Genomic DNA, 12049 nt, shown 5'->3' with positions numbered 1-12049 from the left:
TTCCGTGCTCCTGCCCCACTGCTAACCCGGTCGGTCTGTCGCTGCTGTGGCCTCTGCGAGTTCCGGTTTCTTCAGCCGCTTAGCAGCACCGAGGAGGAGCGCACTTTGGCGCTGCTGCTCGGCGCTGAGCAGCTTCCTGACTGGCTCCCACAAATTCTCAGCCAGTCAGGAAGACTGGAAAGTGGCGAATGTTATGCCGATCTTCAAGAAAGGTTCATAGGGAGATACGGGAAACTACAGACCAGTGAATCAGACTTTGGTACCGGGAAAGATGGTAGAGGCGCTGATAAAGGACCACATCATCGATCACCTTGACAGACACAAACTGATGAGGACCAGCCAGCACGGTTTCAGCAAAGGAACATCTTGCTTGACAAACTTATTGCACTTCTTTGAAGGAGTAAATGGGCAGATAGACAAGGGTGACCCGGTCGACATCGTCTAGCTAGATTTTCAAAAGGCGTTCGACAAGCTTCTGTACGAACTTCTAGTTTGAAAAATTGTGAACCATGGAATCGAGAGTGATATACTCACATGGATTAAATATTGGTTGAAGGATAGGAAACAGAGAATGGACAATACTCGGACTGGAAAAGCGTTACGAGTGGAGTGTCGCAGGGTTCGGTGCTCGGGCCTGTGCTCTTCAACATATTTATAAACGACCTGGAAATCAGCACGACAAGTGAGGTGACTAAATTTGTGGGCGATACAAAGTTATTCAAAGTAGTGAGGACACAGAAGGATTGCGAAGACCTACAAAGAGACATAAATACGCTCGAGAAATGGCCACGAAATGGCAAATGAAGTTCAACATGGATAAGTGTAAGGTGATGCATATCGGTAACAAAAATCATATGCACGAATACAGGATGTCCGGTGCTATACTCGGAGAGAGCCCCCAGGAAAGAGACTTGGGAGTACTTGTAGACAAGTCACTGAAACCGTCCGCGCAATGCGTGGCAGCGGCAAAAAGGGCAAACAGAATGCTAGGAATGATTATGAAGGGGATCACAAACAGATCTGAAAAGGTTATCATGCTGTTATACTGGGCCATGGTATGCCCCCACCTGGAATACTGCATCCATCACTGGTCGCTGTACATGAAAAAGGACATAGTACTACTCAAAAGGGTCCAGAGAAGAGTGACGAAAATGGTTAAGGGACTTGGGGAGTTGCCGTACAATGAGAGGCTAGAGAAACTGGACCTCTTCTCCCTTGAAAAAAGAAGACTGAGAGGGGACATAATCAAAACATTCAAGAGATTGAAGGGAATTGACTTAGCAGAGAAAGAGAGATTGTTCACCCTCTCCAAGGTGAAGAGAACGAGAGCGCACTCTCTAAAGTTAAAAGGGAATAGATTCCGTACAAACATAAGGAAGTTCTTCTTCACTCAGAGAGTGGTAGAAACCTGGAAGGCTCTTCTGGAGGCTGTTATAGGGGAAAGCACCCTTCAGGGATTCAAGACAAGGTTGGATAAGTTCTTACTGGAACAGAACATACGTAAGGAAGGCTAGACTCCAATAGGGCACTGGTCTTTGACCTAAGGGCCGCCACGTGAGCGGACTGCTGGGCACGATGGATCACTGGTCTGACCCAGCAGTGGCAAATCTTATGTTCTTATGACAGCAGTGAGGAGGAGTTAAGAGTTGAAAGCAATTTCAAAAAAGCGGGCCTTTAGCTTGGATTTGAACACTGCCAGGGGCAGAGCACAACGTATTGATTCAGGCAGCCTGTTCCAGGCATACGGTGCTGCGAGAAAGAAGGGACGGGGTCTGGAGTTGGCAGTGGAAGAGAAGGGTACAGATAAGAGGGGCTTGCCCGATGAGCAGAGATCTGAAGTACAGGATCCTCTTTAAACGTGCCTGCTTAGCCTTCAAGATTCTACACGGCATCCTTCCTCCCGTTATCCCACTCTCTTGGAATTCCTCAAACCCTAATTCCACCAGATCCGCCCAAAAATTAAAACTATCATTCCCTTCTACAAAAGGTATATCCCGCGCAGGAAAACTAGGAACATCCCTCCCCTTTAGAACCACAGAACTCTGGAACAACCTTACATCCCCGCTTAGAAATTCAAGCTCCCTCCAACTTTTCCGCAAACACCTGAAAACTTGGCTCTTTTCCAAAACGTGACACCTCCCCCCTCTCTTTTACCCTGGCCCCTCCATACCCTCTTAGTTCCTATCCTATAACCCTTCATTGGAGTTCCTTTCCTTCCTAATCCCTGTAAACCGTGCCGAGCTCCACGCTTGCGGAGATGGCGCTGTATACAAACCTAAGGTTTAGTTTAAAACAATCGCGAATATCGAGAGGTTTTATTTGCAAATTCGCTGTATTCGTCAGGGCTATACCCCCAATCTCCACGAATATGAAAGCGAATAGTTATTCACAAATTTTCTGTATTCGCGGGCTATCTTTGAACCTATCCCCCGCAAATATGGAGGTAGAAGTGTACAGAAAAAGAATATCCATAAGTTATCACATCCTACATAAAAAAACACCCTAGTTTTCCCCAGTATCAATACAGTTAATATAAATGAGCACTATGGATATTGCAAAAGGTTTGCTCTTTGCTCAGTCCACGTGTATGAGAGCTTTCCTGCTCCTATTAAGAGATAGATTAAGCAACACAGAAGTTAGGTTCAATCCCTTGCATGGTTTAGTAGAACTAGGTTGCTGCTTCCAGATTCTCTCTGAACATCCTCGTGAAGCAGAAGAGAGAAGTGAAATCCATATGCTACAGAGCAAAAAGTGATAAAGGATGATTTACCATAGACCTGGATGAATGAATGCTGCTGGTTACTGAATGGCCACCATAAAATAACTACAAAAGAAAAATGAATCAAAATTATAAAAACATAGGCAAAGACAGACACTTTGGCCTTGATTCTAGGCATCTAGATTGGCATGCTCAGCTGATCTGGAAACCTAACTTACCCCCACCCTCCTTTTTATGAAACCGCGAAAGCGTTTTTTAACGCTGGCTGGCGCGCTGAATACTCTGCGCTGCTCGTAGGGCTAAAAAATGCTTTTGTGGTTTTGTAAAAGTAGGGGAAGGGTTAATTGGCTAAATCAACACTGATAATTGAAAGTGCTATTAGAAAACAATTTAAAAAATTAAATTTGCTGGAAGACACCCAACTCAGTTGGCAATTACCACTTTGGGGTAGGCATCTATACTCAGATGCCTACCGGTGCCTATCAGCAAGTAAGTGTGGTTAGAGGCAGATTCAGGGCAGATTTGGTGTGGAGTTTGGGCATGGAATGACAGGCATTGATAGGTACCTACCTTAGGTCAAGAACACCCTGGCCTAAATGGTACAGCGTCTACGGATTCAACGCCAACTGGTGCTTAAACACGATTCTATAAATGGTGCCTAGCAGTTGATTGACAACCGTGCCAAATGGGGCCTGGGCGTTAGACATTGTTTATAGAATCAAGACTTCCGAGGCCGATATTCATAAATGAAGTTCTTCAAAGCAAACCAAAGTAGAAGAATAGTTTCTAGATCTTTCAGGAAATATACAACATTCATTGGGTGTGTGCAACGTTAAACCATTTCAAAAACAGTGGACAATGGAGATCGCTCTGAGGAAAGGGATGTTACCAGCAGTGTGCCTCAAGGTTCTGTTCTTAGGCCTGTTCTTTTTAACATTTTTATAAGCGATATTGCTGAAGATTTGGCTCTTTGCGGATGATACCAACATCTGCAACAGAGTAGACACCCCGGATGGTGTGAATGAAGCTTGAAGAATGGTCTGAAATTTGGCAGCTAAAATTTAATGCTAAGAAATGCAAGGTCGTGCATTTTGGGCTGCAAAAACCCGAAGGAACAGTACAGTTTAGGGGGTGAAGAACACATGTGCATGACAGAAGAGTGAGACTTGGGTGTGATAGTATGTGATGATCTTAAGGTGGCCAAACAGGTTGAAAAGGTGACGGTGAAAGCTAGAAGGATGCTAGGATGCATAAGAAGAAGTATGCCCAGCAGGAAAAAGGAGGTATTGATGCCTCTGTATGAGACTCTGGTGAGACCTCATTTAGAATATTGTGTACAATTCTGGAGGGAAAGATATAAAAAGGCTGGAGTCGGTCCAGAGGAAGGCTACAAAAATGATGTGTGGTCTTCAAGATAAGACGTATGGGGACAGACTTAAATATCTCTATATGCATATTTTGGAGGAAAGGAGGGAGAGGGGAGATATGATAGAGACGTTTAAATACTTATGTGGCGTAAATGCACATGAATCGAGTCTCTTTCATTTGAAAGGAAGCTGTGGAATGAGAGGGTATAGGATGAAGTTAAGAGGTGATAGGCTCAGGAGTAATCTATGGAAATACTTTTTTACAGAAAGGATGGTAGGCACGTGGTGGAGACAGAGACTGTGTCTGAATCCAAGAGGGCCTGGGATAGGTACGTGGGATCTCTCAGAGAGAGAAAGAGATAATGGTTACTGTGGATGGGCAGCTCTATGACCTCACAATGCAGGGGCACAGAACCTTAGCCTATAGGAAGAGGAGATGCAATAGTTAAGAGCCTTAGCCAATAGGGAAAGGAGGAGATGGTGGATGCTCTGGATGGGCCATTTGGCCTTTTTCTGCCATCATGTTTTTATAAGCTAAACTCAGTCCAAAACCAGGCAATTTTGCTTGCAAAGGGGCATGACCATTTGGCTCTTACCTTTACAAGCAGAATTGACTGCTTTTGGATTCATTTTACCATACATATTTATGTGTTTTTAAAATGGTTTAACATTGCACACACCCAATGAATTTGCATCTTACTTGAAAGATCTAGAAACTGTTCTTCCTCTTTGGTTTGCTTTGAAGAAATTCACTTTGAGTGTGGAGCAATAGGTCTTCTCTTATTCTGTGTTTGGTCGTTTTGATATTCAAATATGGCAGAATGCCTCAATTTGGTCGTCTGAGGGGCATACTTACTGAAGAGCATTGTCAGCCAGGAGAAACGCACTTGACGTGCAAAGGCTCTGCACTATTGGGGACATGTCCTATATTCCCCCTGCAGGTTCTAAACGGAGAAGTTTTCTCACCTGGAGTACTGGTCGCTGTACATGAAGAAGGACACGGTACTACTCGAAAGGGTCCAGAGAAGAGTGACTGAGATGGTTAAGGGGTTGGAGGAGTTGCCGTACAGGGAGAGACTAGAGAAACTGGGCCTCTTCTCCCTTGAATAGAGGAGATTCAGAGGGGACATGATCGAAACATTCAATGTACTGAAGGGAATAGACTTAGTAGATAAGGACAGGTTGTTCACCCTCTCCAAGGTAGGAAGAACGAGAGGGCACTCTCCAAAGCTGAAAGGGGATAGATTCCGTACGAATGTAAGGAAGTTCTTCTTCACCCAGAGAGTGTTAGGAAACTGGAACGCTCTACCGGAGTCTGTTATATTATTATTATTTTATTTCTTATATACCGCCAAAGCCGTAGAAGTTCGAGGCGGTTCACAACAAAGAAGGGCTGGACAATCAGCGAATAGTTATAATCAGTGAATACAGATACAACAAAGAATCAGTGAATACGGTTTACAACAAAGAGGACAATCAGCGAATAGTTACAATCAGTGAGTACAGGTACAATAAATATGTGTGTGCGGGGAACAGGTTAAATAAGAGAGGACAAATGTAAGGTGGGCAGGGCGAAGAGGTAAGGCAAAAGAGAACTTGGGGAGCAGGGATAGGGAGAGAGGACTTAGGTTATGATTCGGTTGCATAGGTTCGTTTTTAATAATTTCCTGAAGTTTAGGGGAAAACACCATCCAGGGATTCAAGACAAAGTTAGACAAGTTCCTGTTGAACCAGAATGTACGCAGGTAGGGCTAGTCTCAGTTAGGGTGCTGGTCTTTGACCTGGGGGCCGCCGCATGAGCGGACTACTGGGCACGATGGACCACTGGTCTGACCCAGCAGCGGCAATTCTTATGTTACTTTCAGGTGCGATGAGGGTGGATGCACCTACCGCCAACTATTTGATAGTAGATGCTGATTGCAATGTGCAGTCCATGCCCAGGCTCCGCCCACAGCCCGTCCAGACCCTGCCTGATTTTATGCTAAGAAGTCAATGCTAGACATTTGCCACACTGGCCATTTTAATGCACATCAGGCGTTAGTGCAAGCTAGCGCTTAGCGTTAGTGTTTGCCAAAACCCGCTCTGCATAAAAGAACTTAGTGCCTGAGTTAGGCCCCTATTTTGAGTCAATTGTGCACACTTACATTTTGGGCTGAAATTAGACATCTAAATCAGTGTGACTGCAACTTTAAATGTATGCCAGCTGATATGCCAAGTGATTTAAGCGGGCAGGAGAGGTTCCTGCCCATTTAAATCACCTGTGGCTGGCTACCCGCTGATATTCAGTGGCACCAAACCGGGCAATGATGCTGACTATCACCTCTGACTAGGGTTACCAGACGGGACATGTCCTTCTTTTGAGGACATGTCCGGGGGTCCAGACTAGAGGTCTGCACGGGAATGGGGATCGCGGGAATCCCATGGGTCCCGCGGGAATTCCCCCTAACCCACGGGACTCCCACAGGGACCCCCCTCTGGCCCACGGGACTCCCACGGGGACCGTCCTCTAGCCAACGGGACTCCCACGGGGATGGAAGGCTTTGGAAGCAGGGTTCGTCCATATAATATAATGGACACGTCAGCCTTAGTAAAAGAGGGGGTTTATAAGTTAATTACCTGAACAGAAAACCAAAAAAGGGTTCCACCAAACAGATTCCACAAGGAAAACAGCAGCGCAAACACAAAAGAAACTGTGGAATTGATGATCCTGTTGTCAGTTTGAAAGTGGCCCCCACAATATTAGGTGGTAGGGGTTAAGTGAAAGGCGTACTGACAAACGCCAGGTCCCAGGTTCAGTTCCCTCACAGATGACTCACCAGGAAGTAGAATAATAGACACAACCAGAGGTGATTGCATAAAGAATATATTATAGAAATAGTCTTACAGAAAAGTAATATTTATCAGAGAGCATTACACTTAAGCAGAGAGCAAGCAGTCTCACTGCCTTACAGAGGTCAGAGGCAGAGAGGGACATAGAAGCTTGTAGTTCTAGGAAGCTTCGTGTTAGATAAATAAAGGGAAGGATAGACAGAGAGAGGGAGAGCCAAGACAGAACCAGAGTGCCGAGCAAAGAGCCAAGAGATAGCTAGATAGAAAGAGAGAGAGGGCCAAGACCCCTCTCCTGATAGCTTGATAGAAAAAGAGAGAGCGATTGATAGCTGCATAGAAAAAAAGAGAGAGAGATCTTGATAGAAAAAGAGAGCAGGCTTTTATACCTTGGCTCAATATAGAAACCTGTATGCCCCAGTATCTTTCTGTTTAGAATTTGTAAACTGTTTGAAACAATGGTTAATTTAATTGCTAAGGAGGGTGAGATACCTGCAAGCATGGTGATGGGATTAAGTCTCTGGCTTGATCTGTGCACCATTGTCCTAAGCACCCTCTTAATCAGACATTAACACCTTTTAGCTAGCCATGATTCAATCAGGGCTACTTGAAACTTAAAATATATCAATCAGGGCTACTTAAAACAGTTTCCCTGCACTAAGGGTCTATCTGCCTTCCCTTGCCAGGGTCAGATTGATATAATCTCCCAGAGGCCTCTAGGCTGACATCTGTCAGAAGTAATTGCTGCTTTTATGGGGACGGGTGGGGATGGAGGTAATTCCTTGCGGGGATGGGTGGGGACGGAGAGGATCCTGGCGGGGACAGAGAGGATCCTGACAGGGACAAGTGGGGATAGAGAGGATCCTGGCGGGGATGGAGAGGATCCTGGCAGGAACGTGTGGGGACGGAGAGGATCCTGGCGGGGACGGGTGGAGATGGGTGGGATTTCTGTCCTCGCGCAACTCTCTAGTCCAGACAGCTTTTCAAAAGTCAGCATTTTGTCTGGGTTTTGAAAAGTTTTCCTTCGAGCAGGAATGTCCTGTCTGATGAGAGTAGACAGTGGGGGGGGGGGGGGGGGGCGTGATTAGAGGCGGGGCTGAGGTGGGCTTGGGGTGTGATGTAATGGAAATGGGTGGGACTGGACGGGCCTGGGGGCGGGCCTAGGGGGGTTTGGATTTTCCAAGCGGAAAATCTAGAAACCCTGCCTCTGACTGCTCATAGTTATGCGGGTGCCAGCAATATTCAGTGCAAACACCTGCATAGCTTAAGCGAGTGAATTTAGCACCACCGCCTTGCTGCATTCTGGGATGCACTGAGCAGAGCCAGTCTGCCAAGAATGTGGGTGCATCCCAGGATGCACCAGGTGGAGTCAGGCGTTACCATTTTCAAAAATGGCAGCACCACCCCCAGCCGAACCTCCTGTCTCCTTCCCCAAGGTCCGCAAGGTCTCTGGGCATGCGCGGACGTCAAACGTGATGGCATCATGTGCATGCGTGTGATGTCATCGCGGCAATGTCCATGTATGCACAGAAGGCCTCCCGACAAACTGCCGGGTTTTGGAAATCCCTCCGGGTGTCTAAAATAGTCCTCTAAAAAGAGGACATGTCCAGGTTTTCTCAGACGTCTGGTAACCCTGTGTAAGCTCCTCATTAACCATGCGCTTTTCCCCACCGTATTTTTCTGCTTTATATCCTTTTATTTATGTGGCTAGCCAGATTCTACATAGAAATAACTTTTAGATAGAGAATGACACGGTGACAAAATTCATCACCATTCCCGTCCTCGCGGATAACCGCGGGAAATAATCCCATGTCATTTTCTAGTGTCTATTTCAACCTCAGTCCTTTGACACCAGCATTCTTCAAAGCAAGGCTTGCAGGTCAGTGGTTGTGGCCATTCATACTCTGATTCTTATGGGAGCCAAGGATAATGAAGCTATTGTGACATCACTGATGTGATTGGCTCTTAGACACTGGTGGAATGAGGCATTATGACATCACAATATCTGCTCTGGATACCAGAGACTGTCATTCTGTAGTGTCTGTTTCAACCTCAGTCCTTCTACACCAGCATTCTTCAAAGCAAAGCTTGCGGGTCAGTGGTTGTGGCCATTCATACTCTGATTCTTATGTGAGCCAAGGATAATGAAGCCATTGTGACATCACTGATGTGATTGGCTCTTAGGCACTGGTGGAATGAGGCATTATGACATCACAATATCTGCTCTGGATACCAGAGACTGTCATTCTTCAGTGTCTGTTTCAACCTCGGTCCTTCTACACCAGCATTCTTCAAAGCAAAGCTTGCGGGTCAGTGGTTGTGGCCATTCATACTCTGATTCTTATGTGAGCCAAGGATAATGAAGCCATTGTGACATCACTGATGTGATTGGCTCTTAGGCACTGGTGGAATGAGGCATTATGACATCACAATATCTGCTCTGGATACCAGAGACTGTCATTCTTCAGTGTCTATTTCAACCTCGGTCCTTCTACACCAGCATTCTTCAAAGCAAAGCTTGCGGGTCAGTGGTTGTGGCCATTCATACTCTGATTCTTATGTGAGCCAAGGATAATGAAGCCATTGTGACATCACTGATGTGATTGGCTCTTAGGCACTGGTGGAATGAGGCATTATGACATCACAATATCTGCTCTGGATACCAGAGACTGTCATTCTTCAGTGTCTATTTCAACCTCGGTCCTTCTACACCAGCATTCTTCAAAGCAAAGCTTGCGGGTCAGTGGTTGTGGCCATTCATACTCTGATTCTTATGTGAGCCAAGGATAATGAAGCCATTGTGACATCACTGATGTGATTGGCTCTTAGGCACTGGTGGAATGAGGCATTATGACATCACAATATCTGCTCTGGATACCAGAGACTGTCATTCTTCAGTGTTTATCTCAATCTCAGTCCTTCTACACCAGCATTCTTCAAAGCAAAGCTTGCGGGTCAGTGGTTGTGGCCATTCATACTCTGATTCTTCCCTCTCTCTTTAAAGAATGACATGAAGATGGTTTCCCGCGGTTATCCGCGGGGACGGGAACGGTGATGAATTTTGTCACCGTGTCATTCTCTACTTTTAGAAACCTAAACCACTTCCAGCTCCTCCAGGGTAAACCACAGATAAGAACGGAAACGGTGAACCAGAATGGCTTTGTACATAATTGAGGACGCAGGTAAAATCACATAGTCTTGCTAGCGGTGCAGCTTTAAGCTCGTTATGAGACAGCTGTTAGCACGCGTCGCAGGAGGAAGCTGGAGAAAGCGCATTAGGGCTTATTAGTCTCGACATTCTAAAATATTTTGGCTATTATCTTTCAGAATTAAGGTGTTAAGAAAAAAAAAAAGGATGCAGATTAAAGAGAGTTCGCAAGCTAGTTTTCTGAAGTCACCTGTTCATCAGTGCTTAATCTCCTGTCCATCTGGAAATTAAAAACATATATATATATATGATGTACAAAGACAGAAAAATATGAAATAAAATCCGTGTTGAAAATGGGTTAATAGTGTATTAATATCTAATATTTGAGTCAAGCAAACTCTAGTCCCGTCTTTTACTAAGGCGCGCGCGTTTGTTATCCTATGGACACGTTAGCGGTTAGCACACGTGTTGATTCTAATGCGCGCTAAAACGCTTAGTGCACCTTAGTAAAAGAGGGCCTAGGGGTTCCTTTTATCAAGCCGCGCTAGCGGGGTTAGCATGCGTGCTGGCCAAAAAACTACCGCCTGCTCAGGGCAGGCGTTAGCGGCTAGTGCGGCTGGCAGTTTAGCGCGCGCTGTTACGCGCGTTAAACCGCTACTGTGGCTTGATAATAGGAGCCCTAAGTGTGAAAAAGTCGCTCCAAGACGGAGAGGGCCACATCGGATGAGTGTGGCAGTGTGTTGTCAGGATGGTGGCTCAAGCGTAACCGCTGAATCAGACCAAGGACCAACATAGCACTTCGAAATATCTAATCTGCTACTCACAGTGGCGTAGGGAGAGTGAGGGGTGGCCGGGGTGGTGGCGCCCCTCCCCCGCCCTCTTCTCCGCCCCACCCCCCACCCCTACATGTCACTTCCCCACATGCGTGTCGCTTCCCTTCCCCTCCATACCTCTGTAATGTTCCCGATGTGAGCAGCAAGCCCCAACTTGCCGTCGTGCCTGTGCGGGCTCTCCTTCTGACATCACTTCCTAGGCGCAGGGTCCAGGAAGTGATGTCAGAAGAAGAGGGGCACCAGGCTGGCGTGAGCAACAGCGAGGAGAAGTTGCTCGAATAGCGAAGATCTACAGAGGTGCGGGTTGGGATGGAGAGGTTCCGGCACCTCCACCGACACGGCACTCGGGATGGTCCAAACTCCCCTCCCCCCTTTACTAAACCACCGAGTATTGGATTATAAAAGAGAGTAGCTTATACAAGAGAGGATTTTATATCGACACGCACTGTTGCATGTCATGAGTACCTGCTTCATCTCAACCCTTAGCCTACTGATGCCCGTCCTCTCTGTTTTCGTAGCTCCTGTGTGCCCCGTCTCATGAATTGAAACCGCAGGGCTGACAGCAGATGAGTCTATGGGTCGCACTGGAGAGAAAACAAAAGACAGTGTAATTAAAATATGACGTGACTTTGTTTATTAATAATAATAATAATAATAATAATAATAACTTTATATCGCCATAACCAAAAGTTCTAGGCGGTTTACATTAAAAAGAGCTGGCCAATCAGCAAAATACAATAATACAGTAAAAAATACGAATATTTGTAAAATAGAATTTCAATAATAAAACTCACTAAGTAATAAACTTATCGAACTGAGTGATCTTAATTAATTTCCAAAAACTGCAATAGGATACCATATCTTGCTGCATACATTTACCTAACCAAGATTGTTGCCTACCAGCTTGAAATGCTAAGGTCCTATCTACACCCATTAACTTCTGGATAAGCAAATAAGTAGAAGTTTCTAGTTTCTCTTGATAGTCTATGCAACACAAAATGAGGAAAAAGGTAAGCTGGAGACAATCCCGATATCAGCTTAAAGCAGATACATGAAAATCTGAATAATACTCTTGCCTCCAAAGGCAGCCAATGAAGCAAACGATAAAATGGACTAATATGGTCGTTCTTTTTTAAATCAAAAATCAATTGAACAG

At 45.6% G+C, this 12049-nt stretch overlaps 1 protein-coding gene across 1 annotated transcript in view; it reads right to left on the bottom strand.

Annotated features, from left to right (window-relative positions):
- The window catches only part of PHKA2 (phosphorylase kinase regulatory subunit alpha 2), a 188289-nt gene that overhangs the window by 17824 nt on the left and 158416 nt on the right, over positions 1 to 12049 (bottom strand). The window contains exons 27-29 of the mRNA XM_033949037.1: positions 11359 to 11477; positions 10311 to 10340; positions 2771 to 2824 (exon numbers count right to left, since the gene is read on the bottom strand). Coding sequence (XP_033804928.1) covers positions 2771 to 2824; positions 10311 to 10340; positions 11359 to 11477 — 203 coding nt within the window. The remainder of the gene's footprint in view (positions 1 to 2770; positions 2825 to 10310; positions 10341 to 11358; positions 11478 to 12049) is intronic.

Source organism: Geotrypetes seraphini, chromosome 6 (assembly GCF_902459505.1).
Source record: "Geotrypetes seraphini chromosome 6, aGeoSer1.1, whole genome shotgun sequence".
Classification (NCBI taxonomy): Eukaryota; Metazoa; Chordata; class Amphibia; order Gymnophiona; family Dermophiidae; genus Geotrypetes; species Geotrypetes seraphini.
This window is presented reverse-complemented; position numbering and strand designations above follow the sequence as displayed.